Source organism: Larimichthys crocea, chromosome V (genome assembly GCF_000972845.2).
Source record: "Larimichthys crocea isolate SSNF chromosome V, L_crocea_2.0, whole genome shotgun sequence".
Lineage (NCBI taxonomy): Eukaryota > Metazoa > Chordata > Actinopteri > Sciaenidae > Larimichthys > Larimichthys crocea.
The window spans coordinates 4,964,718-4,992,583 of NC_040015.1; the positions used below are offsets into that span (position 1 = coordinate 4,964,718).

The 27,866-nt window shown below is 39.9% G+C and overlaps 1 protein-coding gene across 1 annotated transcript in view; it reads right to left on the reverse strand.

Moving 5' to 3' along the window:
- Positions 1-27,866, reverse strand: part of gabrb1 (gamma-aminobutyric acid type A receptor subunit beta1) — a 56,113-nt gene that overhangs the window by 14,189 nt on the left and 14,058 nt on the right. Inside the window, exon 4 of the mRNA XM_019265283.2 lies at positions 10,672-10,892. Coding sequence (XP_019120828.1) covers positions 10,672-10,892 — 221 coding nt within the window. The remainder of the gene's footprint in view (positions 1-10,671; positions 10,893-27,866) is intronic.

The following is a 27,866-nucleotide window of genomic DNA, read 5'->3' on the forward strand; positions in this document are numbered from 1 at the left end:
GTGTTATAATCAGTGGGGTTGTATTATAGATCAGTTCCTGTAGCAGAGGCATGCAAGGTCGGAGTCCTGTTTATTGATCCACTTTGACTCTCTTGGGTGAGTGGTGAAAGGTTCTCACTTTAAACAACATGGTCCAGAGGATGGTTTCATTTAGATTTCATATAAGTATGGGTATAGCTGGAAATGTACTTAGCATGCATCTGTATCATCTGCATCTTTAATAAGGAGTCTGTCCTGGTTCCTGCTGTTGAATGTGGCAGTGGTTTGGACTTCTCATCTTGGCTGTGCAAGTTTAGTACATTTTGTTTTAGGCTGAAATTCTATAGTTTGGACACATATCGGACATATTGAAGACATTATGTTGTAAAATAAGTCAATGCTACCAAATCTTTTCTGGTAAGAGAAAGGGGTGTGCCTTAGGAAGCCAAGAAAAATATATGAACACTCTTCCTCGTCTCTCCTCACTCTACTGAGAGTCTCCAGCTACACACACATATCTCCCCATACTCAGCTGTTACACTGTCAGGATGTAAAAAGCCCCTCAGGTCATGAATATTCATTATTTTCGTACCTTGATGAATATTCCAGGGCTGTCGATCCATGTCTTGGACACACTTAACACATTAAGGAGCATAAGATTAATTATAGAGCAGGTGCAGAGAGCACGGATGGACAGTAAAAATAGAGAGTGTCAGCTCTGTGACCTGTCAGGAAGGACTGCTAGGATGCTGCAATGCACTCCATCCATAACGGAAGTCATTAAGTCTTCACTGGACCAACTGTGTTTAGATATTTGAACCACCCAAAGAGTCGAGTCAGTCTCAAAGTCACATGCACACATATGCTTAATTAATTCACAGTGCTGAGTAGACCAAAATGTACCCATGTACTCTTTCCTCTTTCTCATTTTTCATTCCATTTGGAATAAACATTGTAATCACCACATCTGAGATGGAAATATTGAGTGTTAAAATATATGTGGTTCTTCATCTTTTATTTTAGAATTTGGTTGGCTAATAGGTCAACTCCCAAGATGTCCGACCATCGACCGTCTCAGGTCTAACAGGAGTATCTCTGCAGCCCTTTGGTGATTTACCAGCAGCACCGACATTTACCATTTTAATCAAAAAACATAATTCATTTTGGAAGATAACATTCAGAGGTCAGATCTGATATTTGTTGCTCTCAAATTGGTTTGTCTGAATGTAAAGTTAAAGTTCATGTTTTATTGAGCAGTTAGCCTTGTATAACCTCTGTGCACTGGTGAGATCTGTATATATTGTAGGAGAAATATATACAGATCTACAGATGTAGAAAATGAAATCAAACTGGCAGTGCAGTGTATGATATTACATTTTGTTTTATTGGAAATATACATCACAGCGGAGATGACTGGTGTATCTCTTGACGTAAGTATGTTTGAGTAGGGATGGTCTTGTTTGTGTTTGCTGAGCAGAGATGCAGAGATGACAGCAAGAGGCATGTCTGAATTTCAAATGGAGCAAACTGCACAGATGCCTTTGGAAACGCACCAGAAATGTCACTAGCTGGGTACCTAAAGTGTCAGGTCAAGGACCAAGCTGCAGTATCTGACAAGTTAACCCAAACCCTAACGTGTTCTACAGCACGTATTAAAACAATGTGTATTGATGCTCATTTATCACATCCAATTGTATGATAATGTGCTAGTGTACATCCCATCACACCTGACCACCATGACAAGCAGCTTTATAAACTGTCAGCAGCACAGACCAAACTTGGCTAATCTGTCATGTTTGAATCTTTTTTGCTATTGAGGACATCTGTCCGCCATCGTCACAGGGAAACTGATGCTGCTCGGGTGTAGAAAACTAAATATAAACCCACACACCATATGTGTGTTATATGTCTAATATGCCAAACCAGGGTGCTGAGCCACTAACAACCAAAAATGTGTATGTGCCAGTCAGCGGTGAGGTCATTTTGGCAAACCTAAATATAGCCCTCATGTCGGCAGCGAGCACACTGGATGAATAATTGCGGGAGCCTGCAGGGGATAATGATTCTGCAGTATGCCAGTGTGAAGGAAATTTTCCCAGCTCCTTCATAAGCTGCGAAAAGATGAACCCAAAGTGGTGGAGGAGAAAGACATGTCCTCCCAGAATCTGAAAAAATTATTTCCATGCAGCGGTGCTGGTTACAAATCATTATTTTTAAAGTATATTGTGGTAATTACATCTTTGTTTTACCAGTTAGACTGTATAGATCACTCATATGTGACCATTTAATCCGGCTGTCATAAAAGCAATGTCTGTTTGAAATGTGCAACCTCAGCACTGCGTGTACTATTAAGTGACCTTGGTGTAAAAATCAGGGATAGAAACAAATTAGCTCCTGTTAGAATGCTTAACAGAGATGAAGATCGTTTAGTCATAAAAAATAATAATTAGTTCAAATTAACAATTCTAAACCAAGCACCAGCCTTTGTGGCTGTGAAATGAAGCCAACACAGAGGTGCCAAAAACTGCAGTTCCTCAAACGTCCATTTGAGGCTGCCTCCAGAAGTCCCCATGTCCAAATGTCCAACTTCACAGCAGAAATAAACATGTTTACAGCCTGGTACAAAAAACAGTTTGGGTCTCTGTAGCTAATTTCCCCGTTCATGACAACTGTACTGAGGGTGGATTACAGGTGGTTTGTTTGGGAGGAGGTGGAGGAGGTAGGACTGCCAATATGGCGGCAGCTAAAGCCACCACACACTGAGCTTCACAAGGAGCTCTTCAGCAGGAAATGTGCATTACCAGCATTGACTGGATAAATGATGACATCACCAGCAGGTTTCTGAATGATGAGTGCCATAGAACCTCCACGCCTCATGGAGAAGACACTTCAGTGGAACATGCCGTGGTTTAGTAAGGCCTGCTGAAAAAAACAGGAACTGACATGACAATCCATATGAGTTCACAGAGATGCAGATGGACACTTTACCATCAAGATGACAATATCGCCATAAAAAGGATTGGCAGTGTGCACTTTCATCACTGTAATGTTCTCTCTCAATCTGGAAACAGCCTCCTCAGTGGAATGAAAAATCCAGGGCAGTCAAATAAGCAAGATGGAAAGAGGAAACACAGAAGGGAGATTTGGGTGAGGTGGACGGGTTGTGTTGTGTGTGAACTGACTTAGAGGGGGCAAATCAAGCTCTGCTTACCTGGACACACAGAGGACTGTTTACCTTGGAGGAAAGAGGGAATGGGGAGGACAACCCACAAGGCCTGTGTCAGCTCAGCTTTGAAGGCAGGGCCAGCCACGTTTGTTTTTGGACAAATCAAGCCACTGCTCTCTGTCCTTTTCAACATGCTCTTTCCTGTTCAGACCTAAATGGAAAGCACTCCGGCGCTCTCTCTCTCTCTGTTTGTGTGTGTACAACCTGAGTCTATCTGGTGGAAAGCAGCTCTCAGCTGTCACTGTGTCAACTCAGTTCAAAAACTTGTGCTGTTGATTTAATCAAGGCTAAAAAATATTAATTCTGTCAACCGATCCTTTCTGTTTGGACGTGATTTCCAGTTTTATTTATTTTTCAATTATTAGAATTATAGAAATACCTAAATATAGATAGATAGACAGTAGATCATGGAGAAGTTATCTCATGACACTTCCCATGCTGACCAGGTCTATACTCTTCTTGTACAGAGACTCAACAATTCCCATCTTGAGCACTTGGTGACAGTCACAAGGAAAAACCTCCTTCAAGAGACAGACCAGTCTACACACAGTTATGGGTGATTTAATAAGATGGACATCAAATATAAGGCGAGTGACATAATCTTACAGTAAAATATTTTTGTTTAGGTTGGTTGTAAATTTTACACCATTACCTTTTGAAGTCAACACTTCACTTCACACTGTTAGTACATTTATAAACGTCATTTCGATTAGCAGATTTCATAGCTCATTTTTCTTGCTGTTAATGATCTTTTAAATTTTATCCTGGACTGTGAAGCACTTTCTAAGTATTTTTTCAATATGAGCTCTATTGATTATTCTTCAGATGTTTAATACAGGTGAATGAGATATCAATGTGATGATGTCATGAATGTGTGGCGTACATGCCAGAAATAGCCACAGCCATGCGTAATGAGCAGCTGTCCTGATGCTGTTGGAGAAACTGACACAATCAGTAAAACTGCACTGCTTCTTTGCCATTCTTCACATTGACAGGTCTAATGAGTGGTGGAGCCGGCACTGGTATAGATATGCAAACTTGTGATTAAGAGTATGTCTATGTCAGTTCATGGCTAACTGTGGGAGTGGAAATGAGGCTTGAGGATGTGTGCCTATAGTTCCACAATGACTAAGCTTTATATAACAGAACCATACGCATGTGCACTGTTATAAATCTAATGGAAATATGCATATTTATGTCCGATGAAATGCACTTTCTCTAACCAGAAGGTCAAAGTGTAGTGCATAACAAAGGGGATCAGGCATAGCATTCTGACCACCTGCCTAATATTGTGTAGGTCCTTGTGTAGCCCTTACTCATCAAGACTCCACTAAACCTCTGAAGGTGTGCTGTGGTGTCTGGCACCAAGATGTTAACAGCAGATCCTTTAAGCCCTATAAGCTACGAGACGGGACCTCCATGGGTCGGACATGTTTGCCCATAGATGCTTAATTGGATTGAGATCGGGGGAACATATCTCAACACCTCACATAGCCATGGTTGGTGCTTTTGGCAGTGGACAGGGGTCAGGATGGGGACCCTGAGAAGTCTGAGGCTATGCAGCCCCATACACAACAAACTGCAACCAGCCTTCACTCCACACGTGCATCAGTGAGCCTTGGCCGCCCATGACCCTGTCACTGGTTCACTGCTTTTCCTACCTCAGAACACTTTTTCACTGTACTGAGCACTGCACACCGGGAACAACCCACAAGAACTGCACTTTTGGAGATGCTCTGACCAAGTCATCTAGGCATCACAATCTAACACATCAACAACCCCTCTCCCTTTCTAAACGTATCCAGTCACGGCAGATGGCCATCCACCAAGATCAGGGTTCTGCTCGAGGTTTCTGCTTGCTACTAGCACTTGCTCATGGTGGGAATTGTTGAGTCTCTGTAAATAATATTATAAACAGTACATTCTAGTCCTGCTCTATATTAATAATGCCAAATGTCATTATGATTTGGTGCTACACTAATACATCTGAATTGGATACTGTGTGCAGATCGTCTTATCAAGCTCATTATGGCTCCCCAAAACATAGAGGTAGGCAGTCTATATGTAGCCTGAGAGGTGATACCCAGGGCAAAAAACATCCACAGGGCATTTGAAGGTTGATATGAGTGTATGGTAATACCTGAAAACAATCTACATGACTATATCTGTATTTCATCACCTTGCTGCTTCTCTCCTCTGGATTAATTCTGCACAGTGAAGAGGAATCAGACTGTATACGATCCTCAGGGCCATGTCTCACAGTAAATCATGACACTACATCTCATGTTGTATCTCGTGGCGCTGTGGCAGGCGCTGTGTACTACAGGATTTACAGTCAACATAGTGTCCTCCTTCTAAATGAAGTGTTGCCATGATAACCATGTTGGTTCTGATCCTGTGCTGCTCAGTGTCAGAGTCCTGCTGGTCAGCCACCTGCCACACCATCACCAGATCCTGTGCATCATGATGGTGCCGACCAAAGCCGGCCAAAACTGTCAACACACACTGTTCATGTCAACCAAACGTGAGTGTGCTCAAATTTAAAGGACGATGAAATGACACCTGGGGAAAAGATACTGGATTTCTTAATGTACACAAAACCAACATGAGGAGAGAGAGAGAAGTGTTTTATTATGTGTATTTCAAACTGTATCAAATGTGTCACTGTTCTGTTGTAGAGGCTACAGCAGAGGCTGTAAATATTGTGTTGTTATACTACTTATAATTTGGGTTAGGGTTAGGTTAAGGTTTCATAGTAATGAATACTACTTTCATTAGTATTCTTAGCATTTGTATTATTTTTTATTTTTCTTATCTCAGCTGTTGTGAGACTGAAATTTCCTGACTGAAAGTTGTTAAATAAAGAACTACCTTATCTTTAAGGTGAACATACACCAACGTTCAACATGGGATTAGGATTCAGAAATGTAGCCCTGTTTTGGCAGATCTGTGAGGTTGGATTGAGGACCAGCATGGTGAGTTAATGGAATAGACTGCTGGATTAAAAAAAAAAATCTTCTGTTTTGATTTGGTGCCATATAATTAAACTTAAATTGAATTGATTTAAATCAGGTTAATCTTCATCTGACACTAATGTGCTGCATCAGTCTGACTCGGCTCAGAGAGATCACAGAGCTCGTCATCTATCCTTTAATCAAAACTCATTATGTTATTTATCTGAAGGTCTCCATCTATTTTTCCTACATACATGCTGGAACAAAACATCTTTTCATTGGTGGATAAGATTCTAAATGACCGAAGAAAGAGGAGAATATGCACATTCCGTATATAGAAAAAAGTCAGAGTCATGAAAAGCAATGAGACAGCAAGGATATTCTGAACTTGCTTTATATAAGTGTCCAGTGAATGCTCCTGTATTGGCATATCCCACATGCTGTAAACAGAAAATGCTACACCTCGAATAAAAAAAGAACAGAATATGAATATCCAGAATGGAATATGCTGTTTACATGACCCGAATCAGATTCTGAATATTGCCATTTAGTGTGCATGTAAACGTGATCAGTGATTTTAAATGTCAGCGTTAGTTGCTAATCCACGACAGGCCTTGACGTATGCCCAAACACCCTATTGAAATGTGCAGCTTCACCTCAAAGCTGAAAACTGTCAAGTCATCATTCCTCTCTCTCTGAAACACACAATGTCTTTGAACCCAGAGGACTGAATTATTGACAGTGACCGGCCCACTGTTTCCTCAGTTAACTCTGTGCAAGCTCACTTCATCGTAGCTGTGCTCCACTGCAGAGGGCACGGTCATGTGTACACTGCACCAGGAGAGGCTTCATAAATGATTTACCAGCTGGTTCTCCCTCAAAGCTCCAGGAGACACAGACATAACAACACTTATCCTTTGAGGAATGTTCTCCATGGTAATCAGCTTCTACTAACTGAATTCTGCAATGTTTCTGTATGAAAACATGGGCAAAAGTCATATTCTGATTAGGATTTGTTGATGTTAAGAAAATGAGAGTAGAACAGCTCATCCACACACATGGCCAATGAGCTCTAAAATGTGAGCAAACAAACATTCATGAGTTGTTAGGCAGTCTTATAGCTTGAAACGACACATTTTTTGTCTGATTTAGTGGTCATTACACAACCCTTAGTTCCAACTTTGCACCGTTATTTTCTCACAGTCACTATAGTGAGGGCCAATTTCTCATGATATACTGTAGCACCCCGTACAGTGTTGCGGCACCCTGGGGTGACAAGGGTCCATTTTATATTTTCCATTGTACATTGTACCACAGAAAAACAAAGCAACAATTACATTCACTACATTAACTCAAAGTGTTGCTAGAGCTGCAGTTGTGTCACAGCAAAGACTGCTGCTCATATTTGTCTGTTACCATAGTGATGCAACCCGTTTTCTGGCACATGTTTCCCAGGTGTGCAGCAGTCACAAATACTGACTGTGAAAGCAAGTGATGGAAAGATTTGTCACTGAAAACAGATCTAAATAAAATGCTGATATAACTCTCAGTGTGAGATGACCAAACCCGAGACAACCCAAATAACTAAAATCACACCGTCCACTGAAAGCTACTACCTGCCTCATTGGCAGAGCTATCATCTGCAGCAATGATGCCTAAACTCTAGATACATAACACTCCTCTTTAGGGAAACAAGACATCCTAATAAAGCTACCTGTATTATGATCCTCATAGTTCATGTCTGTAAAATCTGCTGACTTGTTCTTGTTTTATTTTAAATGATAAGGAATAAGCACGTATATCGTACATAAAGGTTCAGTTTGTCCGATGACATAAATGGGCTATAAAAAATCAGAACTACAGTATATTTGGACAATGATAAAATTTTCATTTATTTTGGCTCTGCACACCTCCACAATGGATTTGAAATTAAACAACCAAGATGCAATTGAAGTGCAGAATTTCAGCTATAATTTAATGGGTTAAACAAAAAAAAAAATGAATAAAACATTTTTATACACATTTCTCTTATTTCAGGGGCTCAAATGCAATTAGACAAATGAACATATTCATAAATAAAGTGTTTATTTTTAATACTTTGCAGACAAGCCGATGGACATCACCAAATACTGGGTTCCATCCTTTGTGATGCTTTGCCAGGTCTTTATTGCAGCTGTCTTCAGTTGTTGGTGGGTCATTCAGCAATTGAAATGCATGCTTTATTGGGTTGAGATCAGGTGAGTGACTTGATCAAGTAGTTTGGGAGCCAGAGCTTTCAGCTATCAGGCTCCTCTTCTGTGGAACAAACTACCATTCTGGGTTCAGGAGGCAGACACTGTCAACACCTTTAAGAATAGACTTAAGACTTTCCTTTTTGATAAAGCCTATAGTTAGGGCTGGCTCAGGTCATCCCTTAGTTATGCTGCCATAGGATTAGACTGCCGGGGGACTTCCCCTCAATCCTCTCCCTCTCTCTCTCTCTCTCTCTCTCTCTCTCTCTCTCTCTCTCTCTCTCTCTCTCTCTCTCTGTCTTTCTCTATCAAAACAGAAGATATTTAAAAAAAATCTATTCCATGAACTCACCATGCTGTCCAAAGAATGCTGTTCCAGAAGTGGGATGGCTTTTTTCAAATAGTTTTTGAGAGCCCAGGGTTATTAATGGTTTGCAACTTGTGGTGAATCCTCTGTATTGGCTCTTGTAAAGTCTTCTCTTTATGGTAGAATTGGAGAATGATATGTCTACCTCCTGAAGAGTGTTCTTCACTTGGCTTGATGTTGTTAAGGTGTTGGTGGTGATCATCCACCACTGTTATCTTCTGTGGACGTAGAATTGACCAAACTGTTGATTTGGCCACTCTTAATGTTCCTGCTATCTCTCTAATGGATTTTCTATTTTGTTGTAGCCTAAGGATGGTCTGTTTCATTTGCATTGAGAGCTCCTTTGACTCGTGTTGTGGGTTCACAGCAACAGCTTCCAAATGGGACACACATGGCATCAGCTCCAGACCTTTTACCTGCTTGATTCATGAATAAATAATAAAAGAATAGCTCAAATGAAACAGCTTTTGAGTCAACTGTCCAACAACTTTTGGTCTTTTGAAAAGTGGATCTACCTATTAAAGAGCTGTAATTCCTAAACCTTTTGTCCAGTTTGGATGTGAATACCCCTAAATTAAAGCTGAGATACACTTTAAGCCCATATTCATTATTTAGCTAAAACTTGAATATATTTTGGTAAACAACCAAAATAACAAAACGTATCTCAGTGTCCAAAAATAAATGGACCTAACTGTATGTTTTCTCTAGTGTCTAATCACCTGAAAATAAGAAACGTTATGTTTTTGTTTCTCGATAAGTCATCTATAGCTACGAGATGCAGAAAAACTGTTCCATGCATTTGTTACTACTGGGCTGGATTACTGCAAGTCTTTATCAGGCTGCCCTAATAGGTCCCTCAAGACTCTGCACTTCATCCAGATTCCTGCGACACTTGTACTGACAGGATTCTTCCAATAGAATTCAAAATCTTTCTCCTCACCCACAAAGTTCTTCATGGTCAGGCGCCATCATACTGTATCTTAAAGAACTCATAGTACCTTACTACCCCATTAGAAGAATGCATGATTCCTTAAGGTTCTTTGTGTTTCCTATAGTCTCTAAAGTAGACTGGAAGCCAGAGCTTACAGCTATCAAGCTCCTCTCCTGTGGAACCAGCTCCCAGTTCTGGTTCTGGAGGCAGACTCCCTCTCCACATTTAAGAGTAGACTTGAGACTTTCCTTTTTGATAATGCTTATAGTTAGGGCTGGCTCAGGTCATCCCTTAGTTGCCATAGACTAGACTGCCAGGGGACTTCCCATGATGCACTGAGCTCTTCTATTCTTCACTCCCATTCCATTTGGAAACATTCATATCGCAGTAATGCACGTTACTAACTTACAGTAGCTTCTTCCCTGGAGTTTTTCTGCTTTCTCGCCTTACAGGTTCTCATGGGTTGTGGATACACTGAGATTGGGGTTTGAGGTTGTGCCTGCTGCTGTGGTCCTGCTTGATGCCCACTGCTACAACCACTATGAGTCATATTTCTGTTATAATTATAGTTAAAGTTATTAATATTGCTGTGCATCCCTCTCTTTCTCTAAACTCAACCATGAGTCAGGTTCTGCTCGAGGCTTCTGCCTCTTAAAATAAGTTTCTCCTTGCCACTGTTCCCAGGTTCTTGCTCATGGTGGGAATTGTTGAGGCTCTTAAATAATATTATAGGAAGTTAGGTCTAAACCTGCTTTATATGGAACTTCTGTTATGATTTGACATTATATGAATACAATTTAATTGAATAGTTTACAGATCACTTCTCCACAGTGAGTGGTGCATTAGAGCTGTGTTAGGTTAATGCAAAACCAAACAGTGTATGCTGCTGCAGCAGCTCTACATTAAACATTTTCAAAAATAACCCAAAAAGTACATCTGCAGCTAGAAAGGGTTGTAAAGTGAAGACTGGAAAGAGCTCCCACCTGAGACCATAGAGCACGGTTCCATCCGGGTGAAGTCTAATCATCCGGTTCTTCACTGTCACCCCGTGGACAAAGGACTTCTTGTCATTAATAAAGTAGGTGTCAGGGACCCACAGCTGATCTGCCACCCGGTTGTCCAGGGTGAGGTTGAGAGGAATGCCAGTGTAGGAAAGGCGCTTGTCTCTCCAGGACTGTTGGAAGTACATGGTGATGGTGTAGTCCTGCGGGAATGACACAGAATGAGAGGAAGGTTAGTGCATCAACATGAACGGGCCCATGACTCATGGATCTCTCCTGCCGTGGGCAATTTCCTGTGAGTTGAGTTTGAATTTTAAACTTTCAGATTGTGACGTGTGATTAGCAAGGCCGACATCAAACCTAATTTTTGTTAGTAAAATTACAGCAATAGTTGTGTTGAAGGTATTTAATTATTATTTTTATTGGTTGCTTTGACAGTTTTTAGTCTGAATTTTACCCTACCACTTTACTGAGACTGCTCTTCAGGTCTGGAATGATAATCTGATGTAGAAAACATTGACACAATTAGAAATTTGTTTCAATCCACGACAGGTTAGTGTCCCCCAAGGCTTAATCCTTGGGTCCATTTTAATTAGCAATTATTTAAAAATTATTTTTAGTGTTTTCATTAGTCCAAATTGTGTACAAATCAATTATAATTATGCAGATAACATCCATTATTCTGTCAACATAGATTCCCTCTGTAGGTGCATGGAACATAAGTTATCCATGACTGAATCTGCCTGAATGTCCTTCAAACATCAACCAATCAATCAGACTTTATTTGTATGGCACTTTTCATACAAAACACGTAACACAAAGTGCTTCACACAATAAAACCCTGACACCCCCCGTCCACTCCCAACCTTCAATCCCAACACCCACCTCCCATCCTAAATCTCATCATTTTGCAGTGAGAAAACACAAACAGGTTTTAAAAAGTCTGAGAGTCAATTATATTTTTGTCAGGTGGTCAAAAGTTTTTTATTTTTCAATAATAAAAAATAATAATAATAATAACAAAATGTAAATAGAAAGCTTACAATGTTGTCACACATGATAGTACTGAACTCCTGATCCTGATTGGATGTTTCTTGCCAAAAAATGCCTCCCATAAATGGTATGAAAAAGTGTGGCTTAATAGAATGCATACAGTATCTAAAGGATTCATTTAAATTCTCTGTGGTAGTAACAAAACCTGCTGTTCACCAGGCTGTTTGTATTGACTCAATGTAAGAATGTCATGAATATTTCATCTACGGTGTACAATTGTGACTGCTCAAACGGCAGCTGTCACTTAATTGGCGTTATTTCCGAGGGTAACTTGACCTGAATAAAACTAGTCTGCAGTGCAAAGTGTTTTCTGCAGCTGTGCGTTTGTGTGTACTCCAGCCAAAGATCATTTGTGACTTTGTTAAACCACTGTTAAATCATGAGTGGACTGGAGTTCCCACAACTCCAACAGAACGATGTGTCCTCTCTCAAGCTGATTACATCAGTTTCAGAACATTCTATCAATGTAAGCTTATAAACTTGATATTTAATATTTAATAGAACATTTAATATTTGGATCACGCTGCTTGTGAAAAGGTGTATCAGATTCATAGGCAGCGCTTATTTCAATGTGTCAGATATTTAGTCCATATTTAGGTAAAAGTTGGATTCAGTATGAGTCAACCACTGAATAAAGTCCATACTTTATTCAACTTTTTTTAAAGCACTCCTTGCTGTGTATTTTTCATCTCTCTTCTCAGAATGTTTGTGAATATGGCCCCCGGTTGTTTTGGTCCCTCCCACTGACTTATTGAATTATGGTTTTCTTCTGTTGGCACACCACCTCACCACCCGACTGTTAAACTGGAGGCCATGCTAATATGTATGCTTTGGAAAGTAGTCAAGACTAATATTGAATTACACACAGTTTTGTTATAGACTAAACATACAAAACTTGCACCTATATTGTTATTTTCCTGTTCCTTTTTTTATTAGGACTAGACGAGTCCTTTGAGATAACGATCGGTGTAGGTCATGTGAGTTAGTTGAGCTAATGCAGTCAGAAAGTCACAAGGTTTGGCAACATAAGTATTAAGACAACTGTGTGTTAGTGTTGCTGTGTGACAGTACCTGAACAGCAGGGCAGTTGTGTGTGTGAGAGAGGAAATAATGTCTGAGCGCCATGATTCACAGTCTGGCCTGTCAGGGGGCAGAATGCCGCAGCTTCCCATGCAGTACTTTCTTTTCAAAAATAACTTGTTCCAGCCGCAGCACAGACTGCTGAGGTGGATTATGTTGTGTAACGTCAGTTCTTATTAAGCAGCAGGAACAGTCACCTGCCCGCTCGCTCCAATTCTTTTCACTACTCCTTGGAGAGCTGCAGCTCCCTCCTTCACCTGCCCTTCAGTGGCTCCTGTCACCGCATCAGCCCCTTCAACTGTTTCCTGCCTCAGCCGTGGTCAGCATGTCCACCCACACCTGGACTCCTCTGGAACCACCACTGCTGCTCCACGTCTCCATGTCATCATAAAGTTATGACAGCTCATATAATTTGACATAAGTACCTGCTCTACCCTCTCCAGTCAGTGTTACCATAACTATAAAGTCTTCTACTTTCTGAGTTGAATAATCAGCTGTCTCCTGCACCACATGCTACATCAACGCACACCCAATAATTCCTTACGACGACTTGCAAAATGTCAATACTACAAATACGTCCAAATGCGTTTTACATTTGATGAACTCCACAAACACCACATTTAAAAATAGAAGTATTGACAGGAGGTTTGTTTTCTTCATGGCACCCTGTAACACTGACAGTTCAGGTTCTGTAGTACCGATACATGATGCAATAGAAATTGCAGTGCAAACACAACAAATGTGTTTTTGTTGCATGTATTCAGGGTTTAACACAAAGCTGGAATCTTTATATATCTGTTTATTTCACAAAAATGTCTCCAGTTCTATCATCGTCAGTGTTTGTTCAGGGTTTATGCTGTAAGTGAGCTCAGCCAGACATCCCTACAAATAGCCAGTTAATGAACCCTTTCATTTACGTGTTGGGTGGAGGAGTGATGGATGGTAGGCTTGTGTCTTTTTCTGTGCTGCCATTTATTACCTGGATAAGATAACTTGTCGGTCACGTGGTCGGCTCATCACAGTGAAACTTCCCTCATCTGTGAGTAGCACTGACCTACGTGACCTCACAATATCACATGAAATGAATACAACAATATGCGCAGCATCACATACCATGTTGTATTATGCTGTATCTCATCCAAATAAAGTTTTTAAGATAATCTGGTAGTGTTCCTTTGAGGGTAAAAAAAATGTTTGTTTTGTGTTTTGGTATCAGTGTTAATTTTGTCAGCCATTTTTCAATTTAGTCTTGTTTCAAAGTTCATTCTTAGTCTTAGTCACTTTTAGTCTTTCACAAATCAGTTTTGTTCGTCATATTTTAGTCGACTAAAAGTCTCAAAATTTTAGTCCAGTTTTAGTCAAAACATTTTAGTCTTTATTTATTTCAGGAATATATTTTTTGTTTATTAATTCCAGTTCACTTGTGTTCCACAGCTAAAATATTGATTAAATGTCTTGATTGAATTGAATTGAATGAATTCATCTTCAATGCAACTTTGCTAAGTGTCTTGTCTGTTGTTTTAATACACACTTAATATGACTTGATTTCATTTTTTAATCTACTAATAGCAGGTACACCCTATTATGACATGTTCTGTCATCTTCTACATGCAATTGTTAAATTTCAATATAAATAAATTGATTTTATGCCAGTTGCATCCACTAAAATGTTAAAATTAAGATGAGTCCATCACTGTTAGTGTTTAGCACAAATGGGGAGGCTAGACTCATTCTTGACCGTTATGCCATATGCGCACATTTTAATAATGTCGGGCTGCAAACGGGTTCGGGCTCTATAAAGCTGTCAATTAAAACGGGCCGGGCTGGGCTCAGGTCGAATTCTGCCGGGCCCAGGCGGGTCGGGCCTGACTTCTAAGGCCCGTTTCATGCTCTAGATTGCGCTGTCCGTATGCACTGTTTCTCCTGCATGCTGTTTGTTTTCAAGCCACAGGTGCGAGAGCAGCCAGAGGATCTCAAACGTGTGGCCGTGACGTTGCTACAGTAAAAGAAGTGCTGGCACAAACACATGACAGCAGGACTGGATGTTGCTTTTTTCTTATATAGTAGACGAAAACAATGAGGACGTTTTTGTTGTTGCATGACATTTTTGTCTCGTTTTTATTTGTCAACAAAAACGCACATTGGCACATTTTTCCTCAGTGTCTTTAGAACATTGTATCGTGTCGTCATCGTCTCGTCTTCGTCAAGGGAAAAAGGCTCGTTGACGAACATAGTTCGTCTCGTCTCGTCTGACGAAATTAAAACTGTTTGGTATACAAAATATTGGTTAGTATATAATCATGGAAATATTAAACTCTCAAAATCAATATTTTATCATCCTCAAATATCACTTGGAGTCGGTTATTTGTCATATCAAAGAATTTATATTAACTGGTACAACAAATCCTGCAAACTAAACAAATGAAAAGCACAATGTGTTCCTCTTGGCAGGACAACATTCAGTGTATGGTGCAATCCTAGGCTTGACCGATTGGTGATGTCAGCTGCTGCAATAAAAAAAAAGCCCTCCTGTGCTTGGCTCCAAACATGGACACATAGTAAACAGGTAAAAACAGGATTTTCAGGAGCTTTACCATGCTCAATTGTCTGTTTGTAGCATTGTTGTTTTGCTGCTCTGCAAGCTGATGTGTGATGTGTGAGCCTTGGGGAACATGTGTTTCTGCTGCTCTCCCGCTCTCAAACTACATTTCAACAGACGCACTGTACAGCGTGTGAAATGCATTGTGTCACAGCACATTAAGACGACCTGCATACATTCAGCATCGTGGAGCCACAGCACTCACGTTCTCTCTTTCCAAACATTCTTAATACATACATAGAGCTACTTCATATATATACACTATTAAAACGTTTGACAAATCGCATGGAACAGTGGTGCAGTGGTTAACACTGTCTCCTCACAGCAAGAAGGTTCCTGGTTTGAACCTCGGCTAGTTCCTTTCTGTGTGGAGTTTGCATGTTCCCCCTGTGTCTGCGTGGGTTCTCTCTGGGTACATGACATCCAAATACATGCACTTAACAGATTAATCGGTGACTCTAAATTGTCCGTAGGTGTGAATGTGAGTGTGAATGGTTGTGCCCTGTGAAAAAACTTGCGACTTTAACCCCACCAAACTCCAGCCCTGATGAGGATAAGCAGTTACAGAACATGGTACATCTATTCTGGCAGTTAAGCATGGTAAATGGTAAATGGACTGTACTTATATAGCGCCTTTCTAGTCTTCCGACCACTCAAAGTCAGACATCATCTGATTAGTGGACGACCCGCTCTACCTCCAAGCCACAGCCGCCCCAGCATCTAATAACTCTATTTATAGAGTTGCTTTTTAGTGAAATTCTCTTTTTTAGTGAACTTCTGCTGCTATGCAGTCTAGGGCTTTTATTGTGGAAGGTAGAAAATAGAAGGAGTGGATCTGCAATACCTTGCCATTAAAAAATGTTGGAAGTAAGAATACGGAGCCTCTATCTTAATATTACATAACCCCTCTCACTCTCTAAAGTTACCCGGTCACGGCAGATGACCGTCCACCATGACCCGGGTTTTGCTTGAGGTTTCTGCCTCTTTAACGTTTTTCCAAGCTACCGTTGGAAAGTGTTTGCTTATGGTGGGAATTGTTGAGTAAATAATACTATACAGTACGGTCTAGACCTGCTCTATATGGAAAGTGTGATGAGATAACTTCTGTTTGATTTGCGCTAGAAAAATAAAATTGAATTGAATTGAATTAACCCTCATAAGTATGTGCGCAACTCATAGCTCTCACTAACCCCATGTGGGCCAAACATGCACATAAAGAATATTTTTGTTCCAATCAGATTAAAGGTTTACAAGGTAATTAGAAGCTAATATTGTCCTATTAAGCAGATTATCAAAGTTTTACACCACCCCTCTCAATCTAATTAGGTAGGTAGGATTTATGTTCAGAAATTGTCCACAGACATGCCAATCATGACCAGTCGATACTATATCAGCACTACTACTCGGACAGCAGATGAATGAAAGAAAAGGTTACAGAAATCTGGATCATTTTCAGCGTTGGACAGTAAACAGTCAGCCTGAGATCCCTGGTCGCCTTCACCTGCATATTGATTGGCTCTGAAGATGAAGTAAGAGACAAGGACAAGTGCAGAATAAAAAGAACACTGCTGATAATCAGAAAATAAGATGCGCAATGGGGGAGGTCTTCAAAATCTGCTCAAGGTCACTGAGGAAAAACACATGACGAAGGTGATAAAACAAGCAAAAACAAGGTATGAAAGTATAAAAGGTTCAAAGATGACTTCATTTAGTCATTCATATTAGCTCCTTGCAGGCGTTCTGATGAGCAACTCATCAGAATGCTTCAGTTGACTGCAGGTAACCTTTGCAGAGAGCTGCCAGCAGAATGTTGCATCACTGCTCTTCTATCGAGCTAATCTGAGGTGCAAAGCTGCAGTTAAGATTCCACTCACAGCTCTCGCGGCTTTCCAGCATTCGTTGCAGTTTGTAAAGATGCTTATGCATGCATTTCCCAACAAGCTGGAGGGGAAACAAACTTCATGAAAAAAAAAGGCTAGCATGTACTTAAGGCACATCTGAGCACTTTCCATCTATGGTCATTAAACAACACAAAGACAACTGATAGTTCTTTGAACCTGCTTAATACATACAATACTAAATACAAGCATCCAAAGCCTTATATCATGGAAGGTATTTCATGAACATTTTCAAACTCAGGTTCACCTGGATCACAACGCTCTCAACTGAAGGTACACTAAGTGGTCAGAAACCTTTCCTGAATGAAATTATTGTAGATTACGATGAATTACGGTATGAATGGTTATTGACTCCAGAGGATGAATCAGAGCTGTTCAGTTTAAATTACCCCCAAAGCAGACATGTCAGCCTTGTATTTGGGACACATTACTCTGCAGTTGAACTAAAGGCTTGTGGTGTTAACATTAGTGAACGGTCACGCGATTAGGCTTGTTCAAACATGGATGTTTTTATCTGAGGAGAACGGGTCCCAAGTTGGCACCTCATCCATCCAAATTAAACCAGCCTGTTTTTTTCTCTTCATTAATCATTCTTTAATAATTTGCTACATAGATACATCAGAGACATAGACATAGGTCATTCCACTCAGGTGGAATGTCAAACTTAGTTTCTGTTTTCTGTAAATTAACAGATATTGTGCTTACAGTATGTATTTTCAGTGCTTCAGTATTGTATGATTCAGCACCCCATGATTTATGTCCAATGCCAACATTCAGGGTAGGAAGCAGTACAGTATATGCTTTATGTATGCATAAGGGTGGAGAGTAAGGGTGTGAAGGTCAGGGCGGTCAATGTGGATGTAGTGTGTCCAGCTTTAATGCAAGACAAACACAAACGTACTACAGCAAGCACGGGCACTGGTTACACATAAAATGTGTAATTCTTCATTATTGTCTCATATCGTCATATCAGCATATGCAGCAGCAGCTGTTTTATCTGAAAGCTTTGGCTCGTCTTCACTAACAGCTCAGATTATTGAAAGTACTTAAAATGAGTGCAGCAAATTAAAAGATGCATCTAAGGCCACAAGACAAAAGAGCTGCAATGCAGTACAGCTTATTCATTTTTCGGTGCAATTTTACCTTCACATGTCCAGTCCATGTTAGCACTGAAGCAATCAAATGTTTTTTTTAAAATCGATATCTTTAAGAAAAAAATAATCAGACCCTCTATGCCAACCTTTTAATTGCTAACACTTTTGTTGAGTTGACAAAATTAGCATCTTTAACTAATACTATTTCCTTACATACTGTATTCATACACACTGTGTGTGTGTGTGTGTGTGTGTGTGTAATTCTGTAACCCACTAAGCATGTGCGGAAAAACTGTCCTCTAGCTATTTAAACAATAACGTGGCATATTTTTCTTTAAAGGTCCAGTGTGTAGGATTTAGTTGCACCCAGTGGTGTAACTGCTACATTGCAATCTCCTCACATCACCCTTGCCTTCCTAGATGCAGATGCAGCTATCACGCAAATAAGTGACAAACGTCTGAGCTGCTACTGTGGCTATCTGAATTATTCAATAAACCAGTTTAATTTAAGGGGGGAAGATTATCTTTCAAACTCAGTACCAAAAAAATTCATTTACTAATATCATATAAATCTGAACTGATCTGTCTATAGTTCACAAATAAACAACAATAACCTGCAAAGGAGTTAGTTAGTTTCCCCCCATTAAAATGAAAACAAGCAATTATAATAGTTTCATATCTGTGTGGTGACGTCTATCTTGGCTTTAATTCCTTGCTGGGTTGAAGAACTTTCAGCACTAACTGTTCATTTGTCATGGAACTGCTGTCCAGACATACTAGATGTGACCTTAGTGGCGCTTGTGCGACCCAGGGAGTAATTTGCAATAGACATAATAAATATCCCATGAGACTTACTTCATTCAGTGAATCTTTACAATATTGAGAAAGACTTGTTTTCACAAATTCGCTGTCAGGGCCATGGATCCAATATGTCTACAGTAACAGATGATGAGTTAGATCCAAGTGTGCTGCTCTGTAGCGGTAGAGCCACTGAGTAATAAAGCAGAAGGATTAGCCATTTAGTCAGCCACTGGAACTGTTAGCGGCCAATAATAAACTGGATATGACATCACCTCTCATGAGGCAGCAGTTTCTCACTGATGCCTCATAAAGCTGGGAACACAGAATAAGAAGGAGGACAACCTGTATGTGTGTTTGTCGATGTATGTGTGTGTGAGGGGGGTTTGCAGGCCCATTGGGGATGAAGACTTTCTAAGAGACTATTATTAGAAACAGCTGTTCCCCTCAGCACCCACTTCGCCATCATCGTTATGGCACCTTGGTGTTTCCGCGGCAGAGCGATGGCCTTAACGTGAGCTGAATACCTTATGCATATGAGCTGTGCTAAAGCACAGTGGCAGGGAGAGGCAGAGCTGTACTGCTGCTGCTGCTGCTGCTGCACCGCACTGCACTGCACTCCAGGCGGACAGCAGAACAGGGCCAGCAAATGCCCTTGGTTTATTTCCCTCTGATAATCTGTGTTGATGTGTTGAAGGCGATCTCTTCTATGCCACTACACTTGTTCTCTTTCTGTCTCTTTATACATCTGCGTATCCGTCCACCTCTCTCTGTGCAAACAAACAAGATGCACTGCAGAACATGGGCACCTATGCCATGCTATAACCCCACTGCAGTGTGCTCCTGCCTGACCTAATTCTTCCCTCATACCCACAGCCGTCTCTGGGTGCAGCCTGACATCATAAAGTAAGAGAGTGAGTTGGTGATGGGGTAGCAGTGCAGTCCTTCTGCAGCCTACTTCAACTTCTGATCGTAGCAATAGATCTGCCAACTCTGCAGTTCTTTTTCGCCTCTTTTAGCTCATTGTTTTTGTTTTAAGGCCAACAGCTTGTCTGTTTTAGTCTCAGCTAGAACTGCAACTAATCCATTAATTGACAATTAGATTAATAATGGACATTTAATCAGCTATTTTAAGTTTTTTTTTTTTTTTTTTCGAGAAGAATTGTCCACATTATCTGGTTTCAACATCTCAAAGGTGTTCTTGAGTCCTAGTTCTACTAGTAGTGGACAGTCAACTGCATCTTTGGGCTGTCGGCAAAACAAGACATTTTGGGCTTTGGTTCACAAAATGTCACGATCACTGTTTCCCAACCTACTAACTGATCAATGAACAGTTTAATTGATGATGAAGATAATTGTTAGTCTAAGTCTCAGCACTCTCTGCAACCCCATTTCCAGCAGCAGCAGGAGGCTGTTTTCAGTGAGAGAGGCCTGATAAATCCACTGTACACCTGTCCACCACTAAACACAGCACACAGACACTGTCAGTTGACATGCTGATGAAAACTGAACAAAGCATTTTCATCTCTTTGAGAGTTGGTGGAGACCAAACCAGACGCATGCTCGAAATAAATTCTAATGTTCTGTGTCTGCAGGATGTGTGAATAGGCAAATGTTTGCGAGCATGTTCACTGTTGTTATGGAATTTTCTATCCTTAGGTTACACCTGGTCAGGCATGGGCCTTGAGGTCCTCGGCAGTAGCTTTGCTTGATGACAGCAGGTGGCAGCTTTGCGGTAACCAGGGTCAAAGGAACTGAATGTTGCCTTCATAGACATAATAGATAGCTGGCCATTGACGTTCCATTAACATAAACAGAAAACTGTCTCCAGACCAGAATGTGCTGACGGTAACACTAACATGGGTAAAGACATTCTCTTTGACTAATTCTGGGCGTGTAGTTTTTGTGGTGTTATCTTGGGGTTTAAAGTCGATCCACCAGGATGAGTTGGGCAGAATGTGAGACCGACTCAGACACTTCTGATGTACTTTGAGAGTGTCTCTAATTCCTCTTGGCCAAGCTTCAATAAATATTACAACATAAGACATCAGAGGCTCCTGAACACTTTCTTCCCTCCTGACCTGAACATTGACCATTGATTTCAGCAATTTCTCCACAACAGCCATAACAGTGGTGTTAATGTTGTGTTTTGCAGCTTGTTATTGATCTTATTCCAGCGTATCATAGGGCAACATTTGCTTATGGAATTAAAAACAGATTGTGAATGTTGCATTGATGGACATCTTCTTTCATTACCAAACACAAACTGCAGAGGCCAGTTGTATTAGAAGGAGCTTTGAAGAAAACCTTTGAGTGGCTGACAACTCATTGCTGGTTTTGGTATTTTCAGGGGATTTCCTTCTATATGAAAACTAGAATGAAGAATAAAGCCAGAGTCCATTATATCACATCCACTTATTAAAGAATTAAAGACAAAAAGGTAGGCTGTGTAAATGCTCACTGATTTTTTAAGTGTTTTTGCAGATTAAGTTAGATTCAGCAATCTCCTGACACTCTGTAACCAATCAGGCATTTTGCTGTTGCCAGACCAACCAGCATGCTCCCATCCGTCCACTTGTTTCCATGCCAACCCCAGCATGCACTCACATACAGGTAGAAAGTGACAATTCAATACAAGTCAAGGTTCTGGCAGGAATAAGCACAAGGACAAGATGAATGACTCTCATCACCAAGAAACAAGAACAGAGAGAGTGTTTGACTCTGACTTTAGTGTAAAACCTAAAGTTTAAACTTAGAGGTACTGCAAAACTGTGAATTCACTGCAATTTGTTACATGAACAGGTGTTACAGATTTCGTAATAATATTTTCTAAAGAAATTTCTAAAGTAATTACCACCCAAAATCCTCTTAGGTCACTAAAATGGCCTATATCACATGGCGTATCAAGACATATCATAAAATTTGCCGGTGGCACCACAAACTCCTTTTCAAATGTAAGAGTGATGGTACTGAGAGAAGACAAGTAACTTATTACTAAACTTAATTGGGAAATAGACGGTACTTAGTGCTCTTCTAGTTACTGACCACCCAAGGCGGTTTTACACTACATATCCCATTCACCCATTCACACACATTTATACACTGATAGCATTGGCTGCCATGCAAGGTGCCGACTGCTCATCAGTTTGAGGAGCTAACCATTCATACATCAATCATCAATCATTCGCATATTGATGGTGCAATCATCGAAGGAGCAATTCTGGATTCAATATCTTGCCCAAGGACACTGCGGCAAGGACATGCAGACTGGTTACAGAGTTACTTAAGCCATTTTCAACAATGCTGTATGAGCTCATGTTCATACATACATACTTCAATAGAAGAGACGGCACAAAACAAATATGAGCACTACTCAGTACATAAGTCAACCTTTGAGAGTCAACAGGCAGACATTTGCAAGAGCAGCATTCGATTTGTGCATGAGGGAGGACAGAATCATGAGTGTAACAGATGATTTGAGGATGCGAGAGGGATGGTAACAACATTTGAGCCACCAACAGGCATTTTAATGCTCATAAAGAATAAAGCTGTTCAAACTCACTTTTAGCAGTCTGAATCCTCTGAGTACAAACTGAGTGCAGAGCATCACCTGCTCAGTTTGACCTGCAAGTGAAGGGTCATCCTGTTATACTCTCTGATCTACTTTCAAAATACAATAGCAGAGCAGACAGTGTTCAGCATGGCATGTAATCATATCTTTCCCAACAAATGAAGGAAACATTTGAACCCTAAAATATGCCATGGTCATGATAATGTCAAGCCGATGCTTTTCTGTGTTCTGATTAATTTCTCTCGGTTGGGTTGAGGCAGCATATTTTGCACTACCATAGAGGCAAACCACAAAAGAGACAATCTATCGCTAGCTGGCCTGAGGTCTCTGTCAATCTTTGGGTTACTTGCTTGACTTGAACCAGTGGTTCAAGTACTGCACTGCAGTTTTTCTGGCATGCCACACTTCAGTAGGTTAGAAAAAGTCCATGCCCACCACCCCACGATCATTACCAATGATTAAGGATCCAATAAGGATTGAATTTCAGTTCAATAAAAGTCTGCAGTAGTGCCACTGAACCACTGACTTGACCCTCGTAAGTCCTACACTTTTTGTCCTCTAAGGCCAAATGTGACCCTGCCTGGTTTGACTGTTATTTAAAGCATATAGTATAGCTTTTCAATCAATTCTGTGTTACACCTTTAGTTTTACTTAAGCTTCTGGATAATAACCAGTATCATGAAGCTAGTAATCACCTGTTTCTGCTAACACTGAAGCCATGGACCAAGACTGAATGTTATGATATGATAGTGCCTGCAGGACACATCAGTTACAGCTACCAAAATAAAGTGATTTTCAACAACAGAATCAGTTTTGAGCTTTCTGAAATCATTTCTCATCCATATATTTCCATATATTTTTTTGTCAACTGACTTAGACACAAGGCTAATTAGGTTTGTGCAGATTGACTTTGCCCCTCCATTTATTTAAAACAAATTAGTTTTGCTCCAAAATTTCATTAACTAAAGACATAACAGTGAGTGATATTAAGGTACAGTAGGCCCCTTCACTGTCTGAGCTTTATATTCATTTATTAATCTCATATATTACAGTTTTGACCATTGTTTTATCTATTTTATTTTATATCGTTTTTACAAGTTATGATAAAACTGTTCTCACCAAAGTAATTGCTGAGGTCGGGACCACAGTGACATACACTACAACAGTCTACAAAGTCTGACAGGGCAAGAAACATGACTCATTTAATGATCAGAAAGGTTTATCCGGATTTTCTAAAGCACTTTATTTAGAGGTGAAAGTGAAAGTGGACGCCTCTAAAATAATTGCTAATAATAATAATAATAATAATAATAATAATAGTACAGGGAAACTGTGCACACATCTACAGTAAGTACAGTAGGTCAGAATTGAAGCAGGAAGTAGGTTTGTGAACTGAATTTGTGCACACAGTTTGGGCAATAATGACATTAGTCTGGCTCTCAGGAAGTAGGCTTTGGGTATAAAGAGATTTCAGCTGCAATTCCCCTCCTCTTCCACAATCTAGTGACATTACTTAATCAGTGACATCCTGAGCTTGATGATTATGATTATGTTTTTTTCTGCCTACACCAGTATGATAATGCACCAGCACTAACATAGTGCTAAAGGTTTTGGCAATGCATGACTATATATATATGACATATATATCCATATATGTTGGCCTTTGTGTTGTGAGTGAGTTTGACTAACCTAGTTGTTTGTTGGCAACCTGTTTGATTGTCTGACCACTCTTCACTGTGTTCACAGAGTATAGAGTAACAGGTTAATACTCTTAAAGTCAAATCAACATTTCAATATTCTTTCTTTGTACAATATCTGCAGATGACAAATACAATATGGATAAAGGTCATGATTATTGCAAATGAACCATGGTTAAGTTATGGTTAAGCATCTTTGGTCCTTGGTTAAATTTTGGGTCTCCTACATACCCTTTGGAACTGCAGGCCAAAACTTTCTTCATACTGCAACAGACTAGAGAATATCAGAACAATGTGGCTTTAAATGTATGCCTTTAACAAAGCATTTTAATGGCTCCGACCGCTACGTGTTTACAGTCTTTGTCTTGGACTGTTGCCTAAAACATCTTTTCTTCTCTTTGATTCAAACACCTTGGAGTAGCTGTAATGTTACGGCAGTTTTTTTCCCCCATTGTTTGATTTGCATACAGAGCAGTGGAACATTTATCGTAAAACCCACAGGCTCATATTTCACTAACAGCCTTGTGCTGGCCATAGCCTCATATTTCATGGCCGCCCAACTGGCTGATCTCACCCAGCGCAGGTCAGTCCGGCTCTTCATCTCTCTTTTCAGATATGCCATTTTTTATTTATATATATATAGACAACATTTCCTTGTGCCAAACAGGGTGGAGTGGTAACTTTAATGTCTGTAGAATAGGCTAATGAGAGCTTTATTCTGTAGGGCAGAACCAGAATAGATGCCCTAATGATCCTTTGGCAGAGCATCACTTGTCACATTCAGGAGACACTGATGGGGAGATGTGGTTTTGTTTTGTTTTCTGAGTAATCTAGTCTGATTTAGTATTCGGAAAGAATTCTTTAATGTAAAATTTTGTTGAATTGACTTGCCTACCGAGGCAGGACCTGAAAACAAAAGAGCAGGAAGTGAAGAATTTTTGGCAGCAGAGGCTTCTAGCTGTGAGTCCTTGAATTCTATGGAGGACATTGCTTCAAACAGGACAGGGCACTTATATAAGTACGTTAACTGCATGGCAGTCGAGGACACTTGGGTCAAAGAAATTGATTTTTTAATGCAAAACTAATCTCACATTGGCAAACACATACATGGACATGGACATTAGATTTTAAAAGGGACAGTTGAGTAATGTTGTCCTGAACAGAAAATGTTGTCTGAGGATAGTCTGGTTATGTACCCTAAGACCCTGTTAATTAGCACCAAACAATTAAAAGTTTCAGCCTACATGGAAAGTTAAAGGTGCACTGTGGAGTTTTCTTGTTTCTGTTAGTCTGACTGAAATGTATCAAAGGCCTTTTTCCTAAAAGTTTGAAACCTGTGCTACCCTAACTGTCTGTCTACAGTTTGGTCCTGGGCAGGTGGTGTATGGTGGCTTTATCGAAGCATGATAATGTCAAAGCAGTGATTTAAAAGCAGCTGTGTAGAGATGTAGAGTTGAATTATAATTGAGAGTTCTGATGGTTTGCTCGTAGACAATTGATTCATCATCATCAGTGTTCTATCAAGAAATTAAAGTTAAAATGAATGAAATTACCAATCTGTTGTTATTTGTTGTAAAATCCTCTTTTTACAATTGTTGTAATATTTTTTCTGTGGAGGAAAGAAAATCATTTAATGGTTTATGACACTATAAATTATATCACTATAAATTGCTTTATATGCTTTTTAAATTTTATAGAGAATATAGTGATATTAACCTTCTCCTGAAAAAGTAGTCCCAATGAAAACTGTAACAGTGAAGTCTGTGGTTTGTCCAGAGTAAAGGGAATGCTGTGAATAAATATCGCAGCTGAATGACAAATGTCATTTTTTCCACAAATATAATTCCATTCTCCTGTCTTGACAAATAAAAACAAAATTGCCTGGTTCGATACCACTATGGTGGTAGGACAATATGTTTTATAATTTGTGTGAACCAAGCCATTAAAGGTTATACATACAAAACTCACTGCTACTAGATACAAGACAAAAGCATGGCATCTAAGCCCAAAACAACTGGATAAAATGCCTCACCAGACTCCATAGACAAAATCTACCATTTGACCTCACAGATCATTGTAACTTTGAAACTTAATTCATACTGGACACGAACAAAATAAATTCGAAACTGTCTTGTCAGTCTTTCCCACATTATTTCCAACAATCATAAATGGTGGTTTGCACAAAATAAACTCTTAATTCAATGAGTTAGATTTTGCAATGGAGCTAATCCTCTGGGACAAATGCGCCTGTGAAAGACTGTTCTTTGAAACATCTGTGGGAAGGATCCGTACAGAGATAGATCTTTTGTTGAACCAGAAACATCTGTACGCCAGACTAGAAATCTCCCACCATCAGACTCCATAGGCAAAAACGCAAATTTTACTTTGGAGATCATTATAACACTTCAGCTTCACACAAGCTTCATTCAAAGTAAATAAAAGTCACTAAAACTGGACTTTGCTAGTCTTTACACTCCAACAGCCATTTCATTTGCATGCACGTGCAACAAGCCCTGCTTTAGACGTCATGCTCTGCTCAGGACGTCATGACTCCATCTTTACATAGCAATAGTTTGCTGCTATAATAATCTTTTAACTCTATAATCTAACTATTATTATGCATTATGCAAACACATTACAGTTGGTAGGTCACCGTAGAGTCATTTTCAGTAAATTAAAGGCTCTATAAAGTCAACCTGTTCATATTAATGTGGAGCATTAGAGCTGTGTGACCCCTGTTAACCCCAGGTCTGAATGAGCTGTTGGAAAACAGGACACAACCTGACACCTTGATATCATCTCAGTGCAGAGATGAAGTGCTGTCTGCAGAGCTTCTCATAAATCCTGATCCCGAGGTGGTGCTGGACACATCACCCTGCCAGGGTCGATCGATAACCGCAACATACAGTGATGACACATGACTCTCTTTAAATTTGTCAGTAACAGTTGAAAATCTACACAGATCATCACAAATGATCTATACTGTACCTAAACATACTATACACCATGTCATCAACATCAAAATTGACTCCCTGTCTCTCGCCCCTACCAAGGATCGATGACTAACTAACCTTCTCTAATCACGTTGCCTTGGTTGCCCGGTCGTGCAACTCATCAAGTTTCTAAATGTATACTGCAGGATTCAATTTCATCAGTAATTATCTCACATTAGTCAATACAAAATAAGTGTCAATTATATACAGAAGTAATACTAGGTTTGTACATGTCAAACCACTCCAAAGCAGTCTAGTTACTAGCTGCTATCAAGACAGATTAAATGACTACTAATAGACAAAGATATCACATCCATTGACTATTATGTAATCGTATTAGTTGGCTGTCAGTGTAATGCACAGATAGATGTTGATGGCACTGAAGGCGATGAGC